This window comes from Lates calcarifer, linkage group LG11, assembly GCF_001640805.2.
Source record: "Lates calcarifer isolate ASB-BC8 linkage group LG11, TLL_Latcal_v3, whole genome shotgun sequence".
Lineage (NCBI taxonomy): Eukaryota > Metazoa > Chordata > Actinopteri > Centropomidae > Lates > Lates calcarifer.
In genome coordinates, this window is record NC_066843.1 from 5,669,130 (window position 1) to 5,691,807 (window position 22,678).

The window sequence follows — 22,678 nt, forward strand, 5'->3', positions numbered from 1 at the left end:
ATCAGCCAAAAACAACAACTCTATTTGACAGCCTCAGTGCTACAATTAGCAACAGGAGTGAAGTCAATCCCCTCTTCTGTGTACTAATATTTTCAAAGGGGCGACACTTATAGATGTTAATCACATTTGAGCAGCTGGTTTTGGTTCATCTCTCCTGACCAGAAAACCAATGGGGAAAAATTGACATGATGTTCAGGATAAATGCAACAGATGGGAAACACTGAGGAAAGACAGAGTAGGGCACTGGGAATGCTTCTGTTTAAATTGCAGACCCACTGATTGCAGTGGAAAGCTTGAGTGTGAACTACACATCTTTTTTTGCCCACAAATATGAAATTGGCCTTTTACAGACTTTTTTCCCCTCAGTTGCAGCAACTGATTTGTTTTCTTTCAGCACACACTGTGTGGGTTGGTGCAAAACAGCAGCACAGGAAGAGAGGGATGAGACAGAGACAGAGAGAGAGAGAGAGATGAAAGCTGTACTCAGGTAAAGGCAGCAGATGAGACGTTTTGCCACATCCTGCCTCACTCTCTGGCAATGTGACCTCGCAGACTGAATTCATAACTACAGCTGTGCACACGTCTGCTAGACACTGTTTGCACATAAAGGCAGTGATTGTGGTGAAGTACTTATTTCCTTCAAGCAAAAGAAACAAAAACATGTACAACAGAGGCAGATGGATTAGTAAGACTTGTATAACTGATAGTGTGACAAAAGCAAAATACTGCACTGCATTCACATAGGATAAAAGATATTAGAGAATCTTTTCATCTTCATCAACAAAAAATAGAATAGAAGCAGCATGTTGTTGAGCTCTGTCTAGCTGACTCCACGTGCAAGAACTCCACAAATAGCTTAACAAAGGTTGTCTAGATTGGCCAAAATAGCTACATGCATATTTAGATATTACACCACCCTTAAGACCGTTGGGGTGTTGGCATTAACAGATGCAGCCAAGCTTAACCATGGACAGGCATGCAGCACAGACAGACCAACTTAGAAACTGAAAGGGCTTTCTCAGCTGTTGCCTCTGTCTCCGGTCTCCATCCCCCCTCACAGCCACATCATTGTCTTATTAATCCAACAACAGGCACATAAAGCCTTTCACAGCTCAATTCACTGTACATGCTTTATGCCAAACAACACTTGCATTATTCAGATTATATCAAAAAGGGATCAAACACAACTTTGGGAACTCAACAACAGACATCTTCTCGGCACAGATTAAAAATACTGGCTAACATGCTCCTGCACCCGTCGCCATCCATCAAGAGCTTATCTGTGTGGGTTGGCTGCCAAAACAAATTACTGTTGTCTCAGTTGGGGCTTGATGACATGGAAAAATAAAGTTGTAAAAAAAATAGCAATTGCAGTCCGACTGTAATGAACATAATTTCCCAGCAACGCGAGATAAAAATTGGTGGAGGGAATTTTGGCCTTTCACTCCTTTCTGAGATGGTCAGATAAACCTAAAATTAGCTTTTGGAATAATAATAAGTGGCTCAAATGTGAAGGAGAGTGACAGAAGAAGACATGCCAGCGGGTAGACGAAGGACGACAGAAGAAAACAGAGGAAATGGGGAGGCAGAGAAATCCTTTTGGAATGTCTGACTCAGGAGAGAAATGGAAAAAATGTATTTTAATTGGCAAGTGGACATGGGAAGTTGGGAAAGGTGGGGTACTAAGTACTACAAAATGGGGTAGTGTTAATCTAATGGATGGATGCACCAGCGAGAAAAAAAGCATGTCAAGAAACAAAGACAAATTGAAAGGGGGAATGAAGACAAGGGAAAACTTGTGATGCTTTGCAGAAAATCCTTCTGTAAAGCTAAACACTCATAAATTAAGATTTGTAAACAAGTGTTTGAACAAAGACACACAAGATGAATGTCTGCTAGAAAATCAGCAACAGTCATTTGTTAACATTTCTGTTCTATTTGTTGTGGCAGAGTCTTGCCAAGGGAATTTCCTGATTATTTTTTAAAAGTGGGTTTGTTTAAAAGGAAATATTCCCCCCACACAGTTCTTAGACATGACAGATAGACACATGATACCTCTGGGAGAAAATGTCGATGAATTAAAAGTACAACATGCGCTCCTTCTACTTGAAAATCATGTTTTGCTCTTAAACCTGCACCCTCTGCCAGTGAGCCTCCAGTCTAAGTAAAACACATCTAACTTGCTGCTACAAGTCACTGCATTTACACCACACTGGGCACCACAGCCCAGTGACTCCAACAGCAAGTAGACGCAGCCATATGTCATCTGAAGCATGGCAGGGGTCAAATGTCAGCTTGCTACTAATGATTACCTGCTGAACCGTGCTGCTTTGGTTATCTTTGTTTGTTTGCGTAACCGTGGTGACAAGCTGCTGCACTGAAATACACATGAGCACACACACTTCCCATCAACACCATGCCAGCTTTTATCGTGACCTCAGAAATATAACAAACATATTCAGTGTGAGGCAATATAAAGTCTTACAAAAACTATTATCAAATAAAGCACATAGCTGTCTGAAGATTTTCCTGACTTCAAAATCTAAAGAGGAAGAGGCTGGATTTTTTCCTCCTCAGAGTTATTCTCTGTGTGTGGGAGGAGAAGGTTGCTTTAAACTAGGCCAAGAAGATTTTTAAAGAGGTTAGTCTCATCCTTATATCCATCCCACCACAAGGCCATCGGGGAGAGCTTTGTGGTTTTGGTTTATGGGAAGGTCTCAACTTCAAATGAGGTGAGAGACAGGCGAAAATCATAACTGACCTCATAAAATATGCCACGGTAACCATTTTGTGAGGTGAAAACCACACTTGGGATATCTCATCAGTTAAAAGGTCACAGCATTCCGTGAGATGTCCCAACACTCAATTGTGTATTATTGTATATTAATGTGTATTCTACCACTTTACACTGCAAATGAAGCCAGAGTTTTGTGTGTGAGTGTCTGTTTGCTCATGCATATGTGTGATTTGTGTTTGTCTGTTCCTGTTCCTGTTTCTATTCCTGTGTGTGTTTGTGTTTGTCCACATGTAATCAGCTGGCAGCTTGCTCTGTCACTGTGTGGCCTTTTGTGACATGCATGAGGAAGGAGGTAAGGGGAGGTTTGGGTCAAAGGTCAACCAAAATGGATAATCTTCTTTGCTGCAAATGTCACACTTCATGGCTTCTCTTTCATTCATATTGTGAACAGGTGCACTGTGTAATGCAAGAAACAGTATCTTTTGTTATGTGATTAAAAGAAATGTAGCCAGTTAGCTTAGCTTAGCACAAAAACAGCTAGCTGGATCTGTCTAAAGGTATTGTAGCCTTATATTTAATGGGCAGACATAATGAGTGGTATTAAACTTGCCATTTACTTCCTTACCAAAAAGCAAATAAGTGCAAGATGCTTGTTGGTGGGTGGTTGACATTTGCATTTTATATTATTATTATTATGTGTTCAATATTGTCATTATTCAGCCTTGACTTGGACTAAAGATGTTGGTCAGAGCCAAACTGTGTCTAGTAATGGTGAACGTTAGGGGGTCAGCAGAATATAGGAATCATCCCCCGGGGACTGTGACCAGCCAAACCAAATTTCACAGCAATCTGGCTTGAAATATGTGGACAAAGGAGTTGGACAGAGAAACAATGATGAGGAGGCTTTGGCCCTCCAAATGATTAATTCTATTTTGTTGTACTGGCTGTGGTCCGGTCGCCTGCTACTGTTTTCCTGTGTTTTGTTCTAATTCACACAAGCAAATTCTTCTTCAGCCTCCCTAAATCTAGAGGGCAACTTGAATCCTCTGGCGGATCATTTGCTCCCATAATTTTGTATTCTGTTCCCACTTTCTTTAGTTCTTTACCCCTACAAGACCTCCCAGAGAGACACCTAAACTAAAGCATGTTTACCCGCATGTGTGTTTCCACCAGCTTAGCACTCATAGCTATGACTTACAGCTCACGTCGACAGCCAGTTATTCATGCGTCCCTCTAGGCCTCTGTGTTAAAACTGCTCTCTTTATTACCCCCCTCAGTTTTTCAGCTGATCACATCACAAATCAGTGACCCAAAGCCACCAATGAACCAAACATTTCTAAACATGCTTTTCTCCTGCAGTCTAATTTTCCCCATGAAGGAATTTGTTTTGGCTGCCTTTTAACAGAGGTGAACTTCTGTTTTACAATCCTGTGAGGGAGTTTAAGTGTACATGTATAACTCACAACAGAAAATGTAAGTGTAAAATAAATTGCCCTTTAAATAATATGTAAAGCGTTGGTGAGTGTCCAGCTTTCAGTGGTCTGCAGCTCCTTCCTCACACTGAATGGGGACATAAAACACTCTGGCAGGGATTCAGATTCAGAGTTAGCTGCCCTTCAGTCCGATGTCTGTGGCCACACTGAGGGCGTGTCCCCACTTTGATGGGACACCCACCCCTGACAGGCCTTCCTCTAATTCCAAACCCTGAAACCCCACAAATAAAGGCAAGGGTTAGCGCCATCTGTTAGGTTTTAACATAATCTTCCTAATCAATTCCAGTAATTTGTCTGGGATTCTGAACATGGTATACGTGTTGGGTTTATGATCTTTCCACATGTTTTGTCTGCTGAAGTTGAAACTGGAGTTAGATTTTCATGTTTGATCACAAATCTTACACATCTTTATCTTCATTCATAGCCTAGTATTTATTATAGACAGGGCCCCTTGTGTTCACAGACACTGAATTGCTCCTTTGTTTCTCTTCCTCGTCTTTTGAGTGAAGTGTCTGCTGGAGAGGGGACCATCATCGCTGTGGGATGGGGTTATTTGCTTCTGTGCTACCATTCGCCTCTCTGGCCATAACTCTGAACTCAATGAACATGTTTCTCACACCCCTGCACTGCAGCTGGGGGACAGGAAGTGACTCTGTCTGCAACTGTGGCTGTCGAGCTGTTGTGTCTCGTGAGCGTTGCGATGGCAATGTGTAGGGTCGGCAAGAATGCAGCACCCAGATGCTGGATCTCGAGGAATCCCCCTGCTGACGCAAGGCCAGGCCAGAGGAATCTGCTGCCACAACCCTGTTAAACCAGAGGCAAGACTCAGACTCCAGCATTGAAGACAGATGAATTATTTGGAAACTGTAGACCCCATTATTGGTTTACTGAAAAACAACTTCAGGACCTCATCTGCTTTTTTTTTTAACATGAACAATATTGAGTGTGAGCAGAAATCTTAGAGGAATATCACATGTTATCATTATAAAAATAGCTGTCTAAATAAAGAAGACAGTTGTTCAAAGATTTTCAATATTATTATTTGACTAAATTATTTGATAAGATGTACATTTTTGTAGCAATCACACACAGGAAACAAACAAACAAACAAACAAAAAATCCTATACAAATGAGAGTACAAATCTTCAATATCCTTCCCTAAATCTAGTCAGACTTTTCTCTCATTTAAGAGTTTTCCAGCACCTTTGATGTCACTTCATCTTTTTCTGGAGTGTAACGTTAATGAGGAGAACAGCATATGTCCACTGCAGTATGTGATCCAAGCCACTGATCAAAGACCCAAGAGACAGATAAGTCATGTGAGCTGGCCAAGTTTACTGTGAGACTCAGTCATGAATTAAACAAATTCAAAGCTCACACTGATTAAGCTGTTATGTCATTGCTTTCATGCACTTAAAACAAAAAAAAAATAAACATGCACAAGTATTCAAAACTAAGTTTATCTTGTGTCATCTTTGAATGATTTTCTTGTCTTCGTCACACATTTGTGACTGCAGTCTTGAAACTTAATTCTAACAACCTCTTCAACCTCTATATTGTCAGCCTTTAGAGGGGGCTACTGCAGAAATTTGAATTTATATACTTTACATTTAGCTCATACTACTTTGGTACCTTTACATAAGTAAGTAAGTAAGGTTTGAATGCAGGACTTGAAAGGGAATATTTCTATTCTGCTATATTGGCACTTTTCCTCAGTAAAGGATCTGAATATGCCTTCCATGACTGGAATGGTCAAAAAGTCAAATAGAGGAACATTCGTGATGAAGTTAACAGCAAGTTAAAAGGCAAAGCAAAATGCTTGAATGATTTTTCACAACCTGGCAACACCCAAATTCCTATATAAATAGCTAATTACCACTCTGTGAGCCATTAAAATGATTTGCAAACACTGATAATGCCATTAGTTCCGCTAGGCCAGTAGTTAGTAAACCTTGCAAATTATATCCTATTGGAAAACTGATACCTGCTCTTTATACATTAGGCTGCTTCATAAGTCACAATGAAACAACAGCATTAATTGGCAAAACTGTTTCCATTTACCGTAAGCTTAAGGGCATGAAGGGTGTGAGCACCACCCATACTTTCAGTCATACTAATCCAGTCACCATCCATGTGAGCCGTAAACAAGCAAGGAATGTGAAGGTGAGTTCATAACAGCTTGATGAACAGAAACTAAGAGAAGGTGGAATATTACTAAGAGTCAAACTGGCCCATCAGCTTAGTTTAAAGCCCATATTAGGCTGTAATGCCATGGCATTCCTGACATGCACGCCATGAAGATTGCCATGCCTGTCACTCCCAGAACTGAACTTGATTTCTTGGGCCAGCGAAGTCACGGAAAAACCATCTTATATAACCAGCAGCTAATAATCATGTGTTTGGGGCTTCTCTCCTCCTCCTTTCTACGCTATCTGCTGCCTCTACAGAAGTCAGCTTTCTAAACCCAAATTATAGCCCAACAAATACTTATGTAATAATCACTAAGTATGATTAAGTGTTTGTCCCAGATACAGCTGAGTGATCGGCTCATGTTGGAGGACCTCTACAGTTCCCGGAAGATCATGCAGCACAGCACGTTTCCCAATGCTTTCTTTTGACCTTTGCTCCATCATCATCATTGCATCATAATCACAAGACAGATTCAAATGCTGTCTACTAGAGGATTGTCTGAAAAATTCACCAGCATGTCACAGTGACCGCTTCCATCTTAGTCAAAATGTACCTTAGCCTTTAACTCGCTCTCTAATTACTTTAAAAGACAGCAGCATTAGAGCGTGGGTGGACTATTAACACAAGAAAAGGGAGAAAGGAGAAAATCTCAACCACATTCAGCAATAAACTGAGAGGCCAGTCAGATGACAAAATATGGAGAGATGTGTGATAAGCACGTAGCACCATTTACAGTAAGCACTAACACACTTAAGGGACTTGGCTCCTGATCTTAGTCATTTTATGTGAAGGAAATGATGTTGAGACGTGATAAGACCCAGATGGTCCTTGGGAATGTTTTGTATATGCATCCTTAACACACACTCAGAGGCTGTGTGGAAAAAGTCAATTTACATAATCCACTGTTTATTTAGGATAATAAATGTGCTAATAAATAACCCTCCCTGGGCCAAATGCAGCCAAACGTGTTTTTAGATTTTAAGAGGTGAATTATTCTTCTTTAATTTGCTGTTTTTATAAGCAATTGTGCTATTTGACTTATTCTCTTATTAGAGTATAAGTCCTTCATGTAACAAGACATTACAGCCTCATATTTTACACAGCAGGGTGATATAATGTGTATTCTGTAACCAGAAGGTGCCTTCAAAGTCCCAAGTTAAAGTCAAACTGACACTAAGCATCCACATTTCTGTGGTGTCTTTTAGCAAGATACTGAATCCCCTCCAGCTCCTGTAAGTTTAGAAGGGAAGAGAGAAAAGACGAGATCTCCTTAAGGAAAAAAAAAGCATATTTTTTATAAATTAAAATTAAAGTGATGCTTTTTCTGTTTAGAAAGAAAGACTTACTGTTGTTTTTAATGAACTGACAGATATCTGAACATTTTAATAATCTCAAATGTGACTTCTCAGTTTAAACCTTTTAAAAATGTGCCTTAGCCCTGGAAATGAGTTTACTTTCACCACCTGTTGTAAATTAAAATTGACAGGAAACACAGCAGGAAGTGAAACGGAAAAACAAACAACACACACATCGCACTCAATGTGATACAAGGTGGAGTTTTTTGCCTTAGTTTTTATAGCAGGGCAAGGCTATCTTTGTTTCACTGCAGTTTTCCCCAAATACAGCATGAACAAAACTGTTGAGGAGTCAACCAATGAGAATGCCACAGTGTCAGAAAAAACAATGACAAACCAGAACAGGTATGTTAGAAATGAAGACTGACAACAATTCTTTCTTTTCAATGGTGTGAGAGAGGTATTTGTTGAAGTAATAGCAACGATTAACTCTCTACTGTGGGAGTGTGGGACATACTGGGCCTGTGCCGAGAGCAAATGACAAAGGGTGCTGAGGAAATATGATCCTCCAAAAAAGTGATAATTAGAGAACGGGGAAGAAAAAGTGCTCATGGTGATAGGCATTTAGCAGGTTTGCCTGCTGCAGGTGTAAAACTCTGTGTCGCTGTGTTCTTGGCTCCTGAGAACTGCAAGTCTAGGCAGTGATTATGCAACTGTGGTATGGGCTGGCAATCTAGGGTGCGTTCTCATAATTTTCTAAGGCAACAGTCATTGACAGACTGTCTGCCAAGTTTTCACACCAATTTCCCTTTAACAGCAGGCTTATGCAAGCTAGCACAATAGGTGGGGTATCCTTGACCAGCAGAAAACAAAAGAAACCAGCAACAATGCGTCTCTAAGACAAACATCAGGACAAGATGCCATTATACAGGTCCAAGGAGCGAATATTTCAACTGTAGAGCAAGCTAATCTCCTTTTAGGTGAATAGAGAATCAGGGGAAGTGGGTTTGGTAAGCATCTGCACATGAGAACAGATGAAAGGGCTTTGGAAAAAGAGAGGCAAGGACACGCATGAGTGCAGAATGCAAATGAAAATGCTGCAGTATTTTTTTAAAGGCATGTAAAGTGTGGTGTTTGTTTATGTCTGTTGGGAGATCTGTGAAGGAAGTTTTACCACTTACTGTGTTTCATGCTAAGACAGTCCATCATGTTATGACTAAACATTTAGTTACAATGTGTCAAGACCCAGGTGTGAACATTAGAGGGTATCCAGGTAACAGGGTGGTGGGTGGAGTGTGCCACTGATTACACCAGTGTCTAAGGGAAGGCAAGAATGTACATGGAGAAACATTATTAAGATATGATTCAGATAAAAAGAGAGACATGGACATTTTGGGAAACTAACAGAAAGAAGAGGAAAGAGGCAAGTGGAAACTGAGGGCAAAAAGAAGCCATTTGTCATCAGAACTGTGTCGAGGGAGAGTGGTAGTGTTAAAGCATGCCTGCATTTGCTGCCGAGAAGTCTTTTTACATGTTATTGGGTACATACCAGCATGGCTGAGTCACTTGCTGTGCCCCAGCACACCACCCATCACTTGATTTCACCACATCACAGGTGAGGTAGTGATGCATGGAGTGCCTGGCATTCCCCGCCTGCTGCACCTGGTGCTAAGAGACAGGGAGCAACACAGAAAAGATAAAGCACTGGAGTGTGTGCTACTGGAGTCTCAATATATCCACCCAGTATTTAAGGAATATTCTGTGTATGTCTTTATTCCAGAGTCCTTTTTGCTTCACATTCAACCACTTACCTTTGGAAGCTGCCCTCAGACATTCTGCTGTCTGTAACTGTATTTTCCCAGCCAGACCAGATATCTGACCCAGCAAACCTCTACTGATGAGATCTGCCTTTAGACTGTCAAGATTTTCTTGTGTATGTTATCTAATGAGCAAGATCTTGCAACAGAACAAGCCTCTGATACAAAGTTCAGATACGTTTGTGCCTGTCAAACGAACAAAAGTCCCCATGATGGTGCAGCTGCAGGAGATATGCATAGACTTTGACAGTGTTCTGCTTTGACCTCCAGCTTAAGTTATGACTAAGATATCAGTGCTCTGAGCTAAATACAGGTCAGGTCTAGTCCTGGGACAGACTTGAGGGCCTGAAGGCCCAGAAAGGATCAGGAACAGGATGTCCCCAATTTAAAAGCAAGAAAGAATGCCTTGGGCAGTCGATTCAAGACAGTGGGGACGTTTCCCATGACGCAACCCCTGCCATTTCCTGGAGCTCTGAGGTTTTGTATATAAACGAGTCCTGTGGAATGCCAAACCGGCAGGTCAGGCTGTGACCCTGAGGGTTACAGCTGACGTAAAGCCTCATGTCCAGCAGAGCGTTAGAAACCCTGCACAACCTCATAAAAACTCTGGAAAAATATACACGTATAAAAATATGATGCCCTGATCCCTTCCCATGACTAGACCTGAGTGACCTTTGACTTTGCTCTGCAATGGCAGTTTGGCCAGACCCTCCCCTTGTGTCCACAGCACTTGAAATATTGAAGACTACATTTCTCTCTGTCTTGGCTTTTGTACAGAGCACAATGAATTAAAGACTTGCAACTTTGTCATTACTAATGCTTTCAGATAGATAGATAAGAATAAAACTTGCATGTAAGGACAATTCTTAGGCAGGGATAAATCTGTGAGGTATAATACTATAATGGTTTCAGGGAATTTTACTTTGTAGATCAGAAATTGAAAATGTGCTGATTCTGCCTTTGTATACTGTATGGGTGTTCGGAGCCAGTCATACTTTCCACACATCTTCTCCTGTTTCCGCCATGATGATTTTACCAGAGAGGAGCAAGTCCTTCTCCCTCTACATTACCTTGTGAAAAATACTCTGTGCATTTCTCAGGCGCTCTCTTTACCCTTTATTGAAGTAAACCTGCCACATGCAATCAATGGTTGTCACAACAGAGCGATTTGTCGGAGCCACATCTCTCATTGGTCGGTGGTTTATAACCGAGCATATAGTATAGTTATAGCTCGTTGGTTTGGGTTTTTATCATCCTGGATTACATTCTTGGAGGAGGGAATTCTTTCAATCTCTCACTCCAGTCCCAGTTGTCCTGTATGCTGGATGGGTTTCACAGAACAGAGGATACTTTCTATTTAGCACTTATCCTTACAACATTTAATATAAAAGTGCTGTGTAAAACTGCAACACACACCAGCACAAAATCTCTCTCAAACGCTGACAGCTGACTTTTGGAAATTGACACAGCACTGATCTACATACATATGCATACAAATTATAGTGAAATAGAAGAAACTCTGGGTAGAAACCAGAAATAACATGTCTCCAGGCAAAACATTTTGAAGTAAAAGAGTTGAGAAACTGCAGACTGAATGAAATGAATTATGAAATGAATTAGAGTCATAGCTGAAGAAATGGATATGGATTAAATGTATCAACTGTGTGTTGAGAGGAGAGGCAGGAAAAGGTCACAGACAGTAACTCTACCTCATCAGATGGAGAAGCATAGTTATAATCACAAAATCCATCAAGTCTAGACCAGAGTAGTCAAATGGTGGTTTTGCAAAGTGAAACAAAACCTCTCAGACAGGTAGAGGGGAATTAATTTGATATCAGATGGCAATTCTGCAGTAACATGAGCCTACTGGCATGGTGTCAACAACAGAAAAAAACAACAGGCAAAATCTTTTGTATTTTCTTTTTCTGTCAAATTTCTCTCTTCTAAGGGACACTGGGCCTTATTGTTATCATAGCATTTGTTAGCATTTCTTCACTGAGTTCAGAAATGTGTCAACTATTTATCCTTTACATTTGAGTTAATTATTCCAACCATTTATTTTTTGCTAACTTTCTCAGCTAATTTATCCATTAGTCTACTTTAAGGTAACTGTTTATTCATTACTTTAGCTCACTTGCTGACTATTTTTCTTGCATTCATCATTTCTCATCCATTTCATCGTTTTTTAAATCAAAACAATCAGTCATGTGGAGTATTTTGGTGATTGTGTATCATACTCTCAATTTTGTTCAAAAGACCATTAAACCAGTTTATGAAACATTTCTGAGAATTGTAAGATCTAGCTCAATTCAGCTGAAATGTTTCCAAAAAAATTTGCCTCATTTAACCTTGTTGCCAGGTATAGCGTGACATTTCAGCATCACCACATCCACCACAGCATGTCTTCAGCTGTTTCACTTCTGCTCATCGGTCTCACATGGGACATCCTGTTGAGTACATCTGCTTCTGCAGCCACTCAGTGATATTACAAACCTTGTATTGTGTGTACACCATGCACTTATTACATGTGATCTGTCCTGGAATAGCACAGCACAATGTGACTCACTTAGCCTGGTCCTCCACAGGGTGAGCACTTGAATGGACTCACAGCCAGGGAGCTGTTTTCTTCCTGAAGCAGTAGCAAAGACCACTTTCACTGTTTGCACTGCAGTCACAGTGTAGAATCCATGACTACTCCATCTCATGCATTTCCCCTTTGAGCACGTGGCCGGCCTGCTGCCTCCACCAGTTCCAACAAACACTTAACATTTTTCCCCAGAAAAAATGCCACAAACACACACGGCTGTGCATGTGGGAAGTCCTTGCTCTGTAAGGTCTTCAGAAATCTGTTTACTCTCAGTGTTGTGGGCCAAACTTGTCCAGGAGGTGTTTTAAAGGCTTTTCCAGACCGCTGTGCACCTCCCCTCGACCCTCTCTTGGTAATTACTGGGCAACAGGGAGACTGAAGGCCACGTGCAGCAGGAAGCAGCCCAAGTACATTAGACCATGGACCACTGACTATACCATGCTGCCAGGACAGACTCAGAGAAAAAAATAGATGAAGTGCAGCCAATACTTCTGAGTGATGCTTGACTGTGCACAGGTGAAAGAGAGGAAAGGAGACCGTTAAAGCAATTTAGACGCAGCAGCCACAGAAACTTGCATGTGCTTCACCTCTTTCACAAGAATAGTAGCAATGCAACATTCAAGTATGTGGACAAGACATTGTACCATACACAGTGCAACACATAAACCCACATAGTCACATCTGAGGTCAAGCAGTTCAAGATCTTTAACAATGCTTGGGAGTTGTAGATAACTGAAAGAGGTTCAAGGTCTGCTGTTATCTGTCCCACAGATTCTGGGACAGCAGCCAAGCTGATGCCATCTCTGGGGGAGGAATGCAACAAAATGGCAGGAAATTCCTACTTGGTTTGCTCCCATCTGCAGAAGAAATTCTTTCAAATGAGATTGCTGAAATGTTGCATAAAGATGCAAGGTTTTTTGTTTTTGACTGACCAGAAGCTCAGCTGTGGTGCACATGGGATGGTAACCAGTTAAATGCAGAAACAACAAGACAGCAGGAGAGGACAAAAGAATGTATATGAGGCTTATTCACAACATCAACATTAACACTGACTCAGACTCAAAGCTGCAACTTTCATGCAAGAAGTCACTTAACAGAAAAAGGTCAAATTTCATATTGCTAATTATACAATCAGTGTAACATTTCCTGTGGATGATGAACATTTCTTTCATACAATTTTTATCCAAACCCAGCACCTCATCAAGTGTTTCTTGATCACTTATAATAGGAAGGTGTTCAAGATTACTTTACACATTTACACAAAGGAGAGATCTATGGGCAAAAGAAAAGTCTTTGAGGTTTTGTCGCCACCTAGTGAAATCTCACTCCTATGCACATGATGGTGTCCTGTAATCGCATCACATATTTTCCAGTCGCTGCTAAGAACTTGTATGATGGATTACTTGAACTGAATAATAGACACTTCTGGACCTGAGCTCTGGTTGGAATTTCTTTAAAATGGGCCAAGTTTCCTCTTAGTTCCCATTCAGCGCAACTGCATTTGATTTGCAGATTTGCAATGCCTTTGTTTCAAATGTCTAAATCCCAAAACCCTGTGATCACAAATGACATGACTTATTAAGATTAATTTAGATACTGAAACATATCTTAGTTTAGCCCTAGAGTCTCCTGATCTTGAAACCACTAACTTGCAAGACCAGCCTCTCCTGTCTCAACAGCTATTTTTAACACAGTTTGAACATGGACATTCATTCTCAATCTCAGGAAAAAAATCAGGGGAAAACCTTCTCAACTCCTAGGCCCCCTCACTAGCTTTTCCAGAGCTTTCATCAGCCAATAAAGACTTTGACATACTGACATACAGTTGAAAACTCAGAGAAAGCTACTAAATAGATTTTTAAATTTAGATTATTTTGTCACACATTCAAAGAACTGTTTAAGGCACTGCTGGATGACCAGTCAGCTGTTCTGTATGAGCTTAAGTTAACATTACCAGAGCTGAATGGCATCAGTGAGCCTTGGATAGATTTGCCTGAAATAATTTCCCACAACACAAGCCTGGGAAAGGGGTGCAAGGTGTCCAAATCAGAAAACTTGTGTGAGCAACACAGTAATTTCCCTCCCTGATCCCTTAAACTCAAAACCATTGTTCTCTTTGCTGGCTATTCTCAGCCTCATTGTCCTGATGTGATCCATGAAGCACTCAGAGGTCAGTATGACTTTATTTATGATGTAGTACAGAACCGATCTTTTGATGTTTTGCTGCCACCTGGTGCTCATGTCGGTGGAGCAATTGAAAGGATAAACAGGTAGGATGTGTTGTTTGCCAGGCATTTCTGAGTATTGTTATCATTCTCAGAAGCTGTATTTAACTGAAATAAATAAGGGCATGCTATCTCAGAGAAGTCACAGCAAGTCTAGTACATACACCTCCAACAATACATTTAATTTTCAATGTCAAGTACAAACAAGACCCCAGACAAAGAGGGGATTGTTTCCCACATCTCAGCAGAAACAAAAACCCAAATAAACTAACAAGGACATGAGAAAAAATGGGAGGATTTCAGGTGGTTGATAACACACAGATGTTTAGAAATTACTGGCCTTGTGAAAGCAAAATACACAAAAACACTTTTTCACATGCCTCTGTCCTATTGTCAGAGTCATTTCAAGAGTGTCTTCCTCACTTTGCTCCAGCTGCTCTCTACTGAAGCAGAACGCCAGTGAGCCAGACTCCATGGACAAGAAGGTGGTGCTGATCACAGGCTGCTCCTCAGGGATCGGTCTCAGCCTGGCTGTCCGGCTAGCCTCTAACCCTGACAAAACATTCAAAGGTAACAACAGTGGACATCTACCCACCATGGTCTTTTATTGTATTTTGCATCGAGCTTGTGCTGGGTCAGGGACTGTTAACATTAAGGACTTTTAAACCCCACTGAAAACCTGTGTGGTAGGTTATGTTGTTCTATACACTTGCTGACCATGTTATTAGGAACACTGTACTTATTTCTATTCTTGGCTGAAAGGAGTGGACCCAACATGTTTTTTTCCCCTCATTTTGATGTCTGAACTGCTGTCTTAACTGAAGTGTCTGTCCTGTATCTGCATCATTTTACACATTGCCCTGTTGCCACATGATTGCCTGATTAGATAATTAGTCATCAGATGTACAGGTGTTCCTAATAAAATGCTTGGTGAGTGTATGTGATACTAGACTAAGCAAATGTCTTCGCACAGCAACCCATTAGACTTCCACACACTTTATCCAACAGATGAGTTGGTTGATGATACATGTTGTATTTTTTGATGTTTGACAAAACACTTGACAGCAAGCGTGAGTGAAAAACATTCATAATTCCTTATGTGCTCCAGTCTGATGTCTGTATTTCTTTTCACATTAAAACATGTCACCTACGTACTGCTTTCTGTTTAGTCTATGCCACAATGAGGAACCTGGCGAAGAAGGAGCGTCTTTTAGAGTGTGTGAAAGGCCTGCACAAGGGCACCTTGGACATTCTCCAAATGGACGTCACAGACCGGCAGTCCATTCTGGATGCAAGAGACAGGGTTGTGGAGAAACGAGTGGACATTCTGGGTATGCCCTTGTGTCAGTGTACTGTGATTAGGATTGCAATTTGTGTGTGTTAATGAGCTTATCCTCACTGCTTACAGTGTGTAATGCTGGTGTGGGTTTGATGGGGCCACTGGAGCTGCAATCCTTGGACTCAATGAGGCAGATTCTGGAGGTCAACCTCTTAGGTACCATCCAGACCATCCAGGCTTTCCTACCGGGGATGAAGGCTCAGGGCCATGGCCGCATTCTGGTCACCGGCAGTACAGGAGGGCTTCATGGTGAGACAAGCAAATGGATAAGGAGACACTGAATGTCAACAGTGTTCCACATGTACAGTTTCTGTAATGACTGGATAGAAATCTTGTAAGCAAATCATGTTACGGTTTGCTGCCATGCATGAAATTGTCAAAATAACCCATCTTGGTACTTAATGCTCTCTCACAGGTCTCCCTTTTAATGAGGTGTACTGTGCCAGTAAATTTGCAATAGAGGGAGCATGTGAGAGTTTGGCTGTCCTCCTACTACACTTCAATATCCAGTGAGTCTTAGATTTTGCTGGACTGTCGGATGTATTACATTTATTTACAGTAATTATTGTTGATTAGTAGAAACTATTGACTCAATGTTTCATCCTACAGTGTGAGTCTCATTGAGTGTGGTCCAGTCAACACTGACTTCCTGGTCAACCTGCAGAAGGCAGACCTTGGGGATACAACTCTCCAACAGGTCGATACCCACACACTCGGCCTCTATGAAAAATACCTGCAACACTGTGACTCTGTTTTCCAAAACGCAGCACAGGACACTGAGGATATTGTAAAGGTACGTTGTACATACTGTATGTTATAGCAATTCAGGATATTCTCTTAAATTAATTGATGTTGGTATGGAAGAGAAAAGGAAATTTTCCCATGAGACACATGAAACAATTCTGGATGTGTGAGGGATGGATGTTTAAGAGATGGTGTACAAGCTATTTAGTCCTTTCACACAAAATCAATTTCTCTGGCCTGCTATCTAAAATAACCCTGCTGCCTCTATCATAAAGTAGATGGCACTGGCTGTGGTAGAATTCATTATACTTCATTTTATGCTACTTTATACTTGTACTCCACTACATTTCAGAGACTCTACTGGATATATTTACATTTCAAGATTGCATTGTTAATAACATCAGTGCATGAATAATTATAATAATCATCCATTAATATAAAAATATCATATCAACAGGAGTCATTCTGTTAACTGAGTACTTTTACTTTTTGGTTCTGAAAATAATTACATACTTTGTGTGTATTTAATTTTTACCTGAATCACATTTTTGAATAATTGAGTTTTGTTATTTTGCATATTAGTAAATCAGTGGAAGATAAGAGTTTTAACATACACAAGACAAGTTTATCACAAATTTAAAATTCAGCATATCAGTATAAGAGCAGCTCTACATCTAACTTCTGTGGTGTGTTTGGTTTTGTCTCCAAGGTGTTTCTAGATGCCATCCAGTCACCCAGCCCTGCATTCAGATACTTCACCAGCGGTGTCGTTCCACCTCTTACCCAGCTGAAGATCACAGAGCCAGATGGCTCACTGTGCATCCATGCTATGAGCAAAATAATTTTCTCAGCTGAGGAAAAATAATTTCCTCTCTTGCACATGCACGCTTCTACTTCATGTGCAGACTTGGACCTCCTTAATTTTATGTACAGAAGTTAATATTTTGCTGTTTTCATTTGGTTTCCTGGAATAAAGTTGATGATCTATGACTGACTGTTGTTGCTCAACTGGAAAGGGAGTGAGTTCGGAGTTTTGTGGCTACAGTTCACACAAGGGAGTGACCCTATGTTTCTATTTTTGAATGTCACTTGTAAAATGTTACAACCCTGATCACAAAAATATGAAAATACCCCACGTTCTGGTTGGTGGAGAAATATTTGACAATATTTGTTTTAAGTGATACAAAAGCTTTTGCATTCCAGATATTTGATGTAGCTCCCAGGAGTTTCTCCACAGGCAGTGAAAGCAAAGTGCATAATTTGAATGAACGCAACTGAATATTGTCTTTTCTGTTGTTGACTTTACTGCTTGCCTTAAATTGCTTGATTAGTTATAAATGAATAAAGAATTTAAAATGAACCGAATTCCTTGCAGATTGTACTGTACAGGTGTTCATGTTGTTGTGACCCCTGTGACCCCTCTACCAATGGGAAGCAGCAGTGAATATTAAACTGCAGGGGTAAAGTCATGAGGCAAGTATTTATGTTAAAGTAGAGGTGAGATTACATAATGCTCCTTGAAGTCTGTCAGGAATCCTTATGGGTCTGTATCAAACAGGCTTGCTTTAGAAAAGTGATCATCATTATTTTTTACACTAGGGGACGTATTTTAAATCTGGACAGTTATGTTCATTGACCGAATGAAGACCTGTCAATGATTGACATGATGATACATCTATTACAAAGCAAGTGAGCTGAAAAACTGTTGTAAGTTGTGGGAGGACATTCGCTGGCCTCAGTTGGGCTTTTGAATCACTGAACCGTATAAAGTTTGGGGATCAAACACTGAAAGAGCACCAGCTGGAACACAATCCATTCCCTGTGTAACTTTTGGCTCAGCCTGGGGGCTGTTAAGCCCTTGAGCATGTTCTTTTATAACCTGAGAGAGGTTATCTTGTCTGTACATCGCCGATTTACGTTTCCGGCCTATCTTTGATAGGATTAACTGAAGTTCTTAAATCCCTCCCTGATCAAGTGCCCTAATTCCAGTCTGAGGATCCTGAAGTGGATCCTGTGCTACCAGCTCTGGCTGCGTTACCACATAGCCACTTAATACAGCAGCATTTAGAGGCGTTAGCTCTTAGAGCCTCTAGTATTATGTAGATCAGTATAATGAGAGTTAGATAAGGCTGTTGTAAAATGTATTAATCTTAAACTTTTATGTTTTCCTACTGTCATAATTACATTTTAACTTAGTTTATGTATCAGAAAGCTGCTGTTTGATAGTTTTATTACTGCTCTACACTAAACATTACTACAGTTGAGTGTAGATGATGACCTTTATTCCAGTGGAGCACCAAAGTCCAGTTTCATCATGCGCAAGGCGGGTTCCTGCTCACCAACACAACCACACAAATATCATTTAGACTTTGGCTTGTTTAAAGAAACTTCTTAAAACACCGTGAACTCAACTGTCAGACATTTTAATTGTTAACAGGTTCCCGACAAATCTGTACGGCTGATTCCTTTTTCAAGTCACTGCACGAATCATATAAATTTGTCGAATTTATTACCTGCCTTGCGACTTTCGGGAATCACCTGATTTACGAATCACGCATAACTGATCAATCTCAATTTTGATTGGCCAGAGCCAATGGCGCCTCCCGGTGGTACGTCATTACTGTCCTCACTACTGAAGTGAAGTAACCACTTCACTTGGAACAAAGCCGGGTTGTAGTTGCGGCTGAACTGGTGAAAATTCCGTCGTCTCTCCGAAGTATTTTAGCATAAACCTCACAATGACCAACAAAACGACACCTCTCCTCTTCAAGGCGCTGGTGGAAATGTCTGAAGCCCACTCTTCAAAGGCTCTGCGAGGAAACGCTACAAGAGCAAATTTCAGGTGAGTTACACTTAATGGGACACAGAAATGGCAGGTAGGCAGAATAAAAGTTCAAGTGCACTGCAGGTTTAGGTAAAATTAGTCACACGGTTAGCAAAATGCAGCTGTTATAATTTGGCTCTTTAATTTGATTTAATTTGGGATTTAAAATATTTTATCATTCGGAATGATGGACTGTGTTTGAGAAAGGTGTGTGAAAGCAGCACTTGGCAGACAGGCTCAACAGTCACGGGACTTGCCTCCCTTTTGTATCTTGCATAAGTGATGGTCATAAATTCAAATAGTGTGAACTGACAACAAAGTGTGGGTAAAATCCCAGACTAAATGTACAGGAAATTGTAAATAGATCAGTCAGATGGCACAGGCCCTCTTAGTAAACCAAGGCTCAGCTCATTAATGTGTTCCCATATTAATTCCTTCCCTAAGACATTTGGGCTCCTGTGGGGCCCTGGCAGTGAGGAGGACCAGCCTGCCCATCTGCCCCACCACCTCCATCAGCATACCCAGCCGCAGCTTCATCAACCTAGCCGTTCCTATCAGCACCCGCAGGATGGAGTACACCGAGTGCCGGACATTAGGGTGAGTGCCTTGATATAATATGTTAAAGACAACTGAAATGAGAAGACAGTAATATTCACAGAAACATTCAAAATTTGACTCTTTGGGTTTTAGATTGTTAGTTGGACAGTTTTAATGAAAGTAATTGTTAGTTGCAACCAAAGTTGAGAGCACTATATATTAATTTCACAAAAAAAGGCACTGAAAATTGAGCTGTAATAAATATCAATCTAAAAAAAACATATAAAGGTACCAGAATGCACAAAGGTCAACATTAAATAGAAAATGAGAACAACGTCTCTTTGTTCTCATGTCACTGTTTGCTCAGGTATACTCCAGAACAGATGTATAATGTGGTGGCCAATGTGGACCAGTACCAGCACTTTGTTCCCTGGTGTAAGAAGTCTCGGGTCATGAAGGGACGAAACAGTGACATCCGAGCAGAGCTCGAAATAGGTTTTCCCCCCATCACGGAGCGCTACACCTCAGAGGTCACAGTCATCCCAAACCACCAAGTCAGGGTAAGTCCTTGTCTTGCCAGATCCAGAAAACAACCATTACAAATGGCATCTTATTTTCTCAAAAGCTGTACTTTTTTTAAACAAAGCCCATTTAGTTAAATTGCTGGAAAATCTACATGTAAGGCTTTTAGTTTTCAAATATTTGAACAGTGAGCATCCCCTTGTGCTACAAAGTCCCTTCAAATACAAACAGTATGTCCAGTGTTTGTGCCACTTTGGCATTTATGTTGACACTTCCTGCAATCCTGAAAATTGCCACAGCTTGGAATTTTTAGCAAGTGGATGAGCCCTAGGATCACCACCTAAACACATATTAGAGGGGAAATTTGTGACAATAGGCAGAATTTGTGTTGAATAGAGACGTTAAAGCATTTACTCAATAACATCAGTACAGTGGAAGTTTTCTTACAATCAGCACGAGCAATTATTAGAGGAATATGTCAGCTGGAGTGGCTTCCTCATGGTCTAATAGCAGCATACCATTTCAAGCTAAAAATACTGTATGCTGTATTGTTTACTTGTATTATTATTTTTGCATGATACTCAGTGTTGTAGACAGACTAGTCAGTTTTCATCAGCAGATGACTTGATACTTGACTCTGGGCTCCTCCAGAGAGCAAAGATGACAACTACCTTGTCTGGGCTTGGAGCCAGGGTATGCTCACTGCCTTTCAGCAATCAATGATAAATAAAGGGTAATCTGTTTTGAAACAGGCTGTGTGTACTGATGGATCCCTCTTCAGCCACCTTGAAACAGTATGGAGGTTTGCCCCTGGAGCCAAAGACCTACCAGACTCCTGCAAAGTAGATTTCTATGTAAGTGCATAAGATAAAATGAAAGTTTGCAATGAAATGGAATAATGTAAACGTGTAAATGACACAAATAAAATGGCAGTAACTGCAAAGCCATGAAATTAACAAACTTACTGATCAAAAAGAGCAACTTTCCCATGGGACCTGAGAGATCAGATCGCATGTGTAAGGAGGGACAAATTTCAAGTCCTCATTTCTCTATCATTGTGAGTGGATTACCAACTGAAAGGAAGTGTTGAGTAAAATCTCATTATGCTCTAAATTTAGCCTTGAGTAGCATGCTGGTGTCCCTGGAGGCCTGAAATAGATGTCAGGGCAGGGAACAGTGTTAAAGACCTGCTGACAGGAGTTTAACCTTAATGTTGCCTCACATTACCTCAGGGTCAGCCAGGAAGTGGTTACATATCAGTAGGACATGTTAAATAAGGGCTGCGGGAGAACTCATTATCAGGGAACATTCACAAAAATGACTTTTAACTCAAAGATGTCTTGGGTTTGATTTCTGGCAATCTGCAATTTTTGTCCTTAGAACAATGTTTGTTGTTTAAAGAAAACAACCACAGAACTGACAGAGATGGGTCTATATTCAGATGCTTGCAACAAATCAGTTAAACTCACAAGTGAACATAGAGTCTCGCAAACACTTGGCTAACATATTTGTCCCCCTCCTGTGTCCTCTACAGGTGTCATTTGAGTTCAAGTCTCTTCTGCACTCTCAGCTGGCCAGTGTGTTCTTTGATGAAGTGGTTAAGCAGATGGTCAGTGCATTTGAGTTACGGGCGGCAGCACTTTACAGGAACCAGCAGGAGGTGCCATTGAGGAGGTGGTCGACATGAGCCCCCACCACCACACACACACACACACACACACACACACACACACACACACACACACACACACACACACACACACACACTTGGACCTTTAACTAAACCCTACCAGCCTGCTGCTCTTAACACTTGTCTCAACACTTGTCTTACACAGGAGACTGGTTCTTCTTTTTGCACTCACATGTATCTTATTCTTGAGTTGTCATGCACAGGAAATATACTTAAAACTATTTATTTATAAGCCATAATCTAATTTATTTACTTTCTTGTACATATATATTTATTTTATGGATAGGAATAAATATATTGTTTCAAATTATCATTTTGAACACAAATGTTTTCTTTGTAAAATTGTGGGATTATGTACAAGTGACTCCTGCTCAGTGCTGAAACATCTGAAAGGGTTAAGAGCTTTTTCTTGTCCAGGATTTTTTTCTGTCAGTGGAATTAAAAAGCTTTTGTATTTTGGAAAACCTATATCCAAGCATCCTTTACTGCATTTTTCCTTATGTAGTGTTATGTTTGCTTTTTTGAGAATTTTGCAATGGACCACAACAACTGGGTAAGGCAAGATGCAAGAGAGTATTTCTAGTGTAGTGTATTTGATCTGAGACTGCTTACTCATTGTTGTGTTGTGTTTGGCAAGAGTGGGTGGAAAAAAAAAAAGGCATGTACCTCCAGGAACAG

The 22,678-nt window shown here is 40.7% G+C and overlaps 2 protein-coding genes across 2 annotated transcripts; both read left to right on the forward strand.

The window, feature by feature from the left end:
* The first annotated feature begins 14,659 nt into the window (after positions 1-14,659).
* Positions 14,660-17,780, forward strand: hsd17b1 (hydroxysteroid (17-beta) dehydrogenase 1). The gene is made up of 6 exons (XM_018702509.2): positions 14,660-14,914; positions 15,514-15,675; positions 15,753-15,932; positions 16,099-16,192; positions 16,293-16,476; positions 17,137-17,780. The coding sequence occupies exons 1-6, from the start codon at positions 14,818-14,820 to the stop codon at positions 17,290-17,292; spliced, it is 873 nt and encodes a 290-aa protein (XP_018558025.1). The 5' UTR covers positions 14,660-14,817; the 3' UTR covers positions 17,293-17,780.
* Positions 17,781-19,065: 1,285 nt separating this feature from the next.
* Positions 19,066-22,468, forward strand: si:ch73-141c7.1 (coenzyme Q-binding protein COQ10 homolog, mitochondrial). Its single transcript, XM_018702523.2, has 5 exons — positions 19,066-19,269; positions 19,696-19,848; positions 20,156-20,348; positions 21,063-21,164; positions 21,845-22,468. Exons 1-5 carry the CDS (start codon positions 19,166-19,168, stop codon positions 21,995-21,997), a joined length of 705 nt encoding a protein of 234 aa, XP_018558039.1. The 5' UTR covers positions 19,066-19,165; the 3' UTR covers positions 21,998-22,468.
* Positions 22,469-22,678: the final 210 nt, after the last annotated feature.

What these genes read in the sequence shown, in the direction of transcription:
- si:ch73-141c7.1 (XM_018702523.2), top strand. Translation starts at nt 19,166, where the DNA reads ATGACCAACAAAACGACACCTCTCCTCTTCAAGGCGCTGGTGGAAATG. An exon ending in TCCCAAACCACCAAGTCAGG is followed by an intron (nt 20,349 to 21,062) that starts GTAAGTCCTTGT and finishes GTTTTGAAACAG; the next exon opens with GCTGTGTGTACTGATGGATC. An exon ending in CCTGCAAAGTAGATTTCTAT is followed by an intron (nt 21,165 to 21,844) that starts GTAAGTGCATAA and finishes TGTCCTCTACAG; the next exon opens with GTGTCATTTGAGTTCAAGTC.
- hsd17b1 (XM_018702509.2), top strand. Translation starts at nt 14,818, where the DNA reads ATGGACAAGAAGGTGGTGCTGATCACAGGCTGCTCCTCAGGGATCGGT. An exon ending in CAGTACAGGAGGGCTTCATG is followed by an intron (nt 15,933 to 16,098) that starts GTGAGACAAGCA and finishes GCTCTCTCACAG; the next exon opens with GTCTCCCTTTTAATGAGGTG. An exon ending in CTACTACACTTCAATATCCA is followed by an intron (nt 16,193 to 16,292) that starts GTGAGTCTTAGA and finishes TTCATCCTACAG; the next exon opens with TGTGAGTCTCATTGAGTGTG.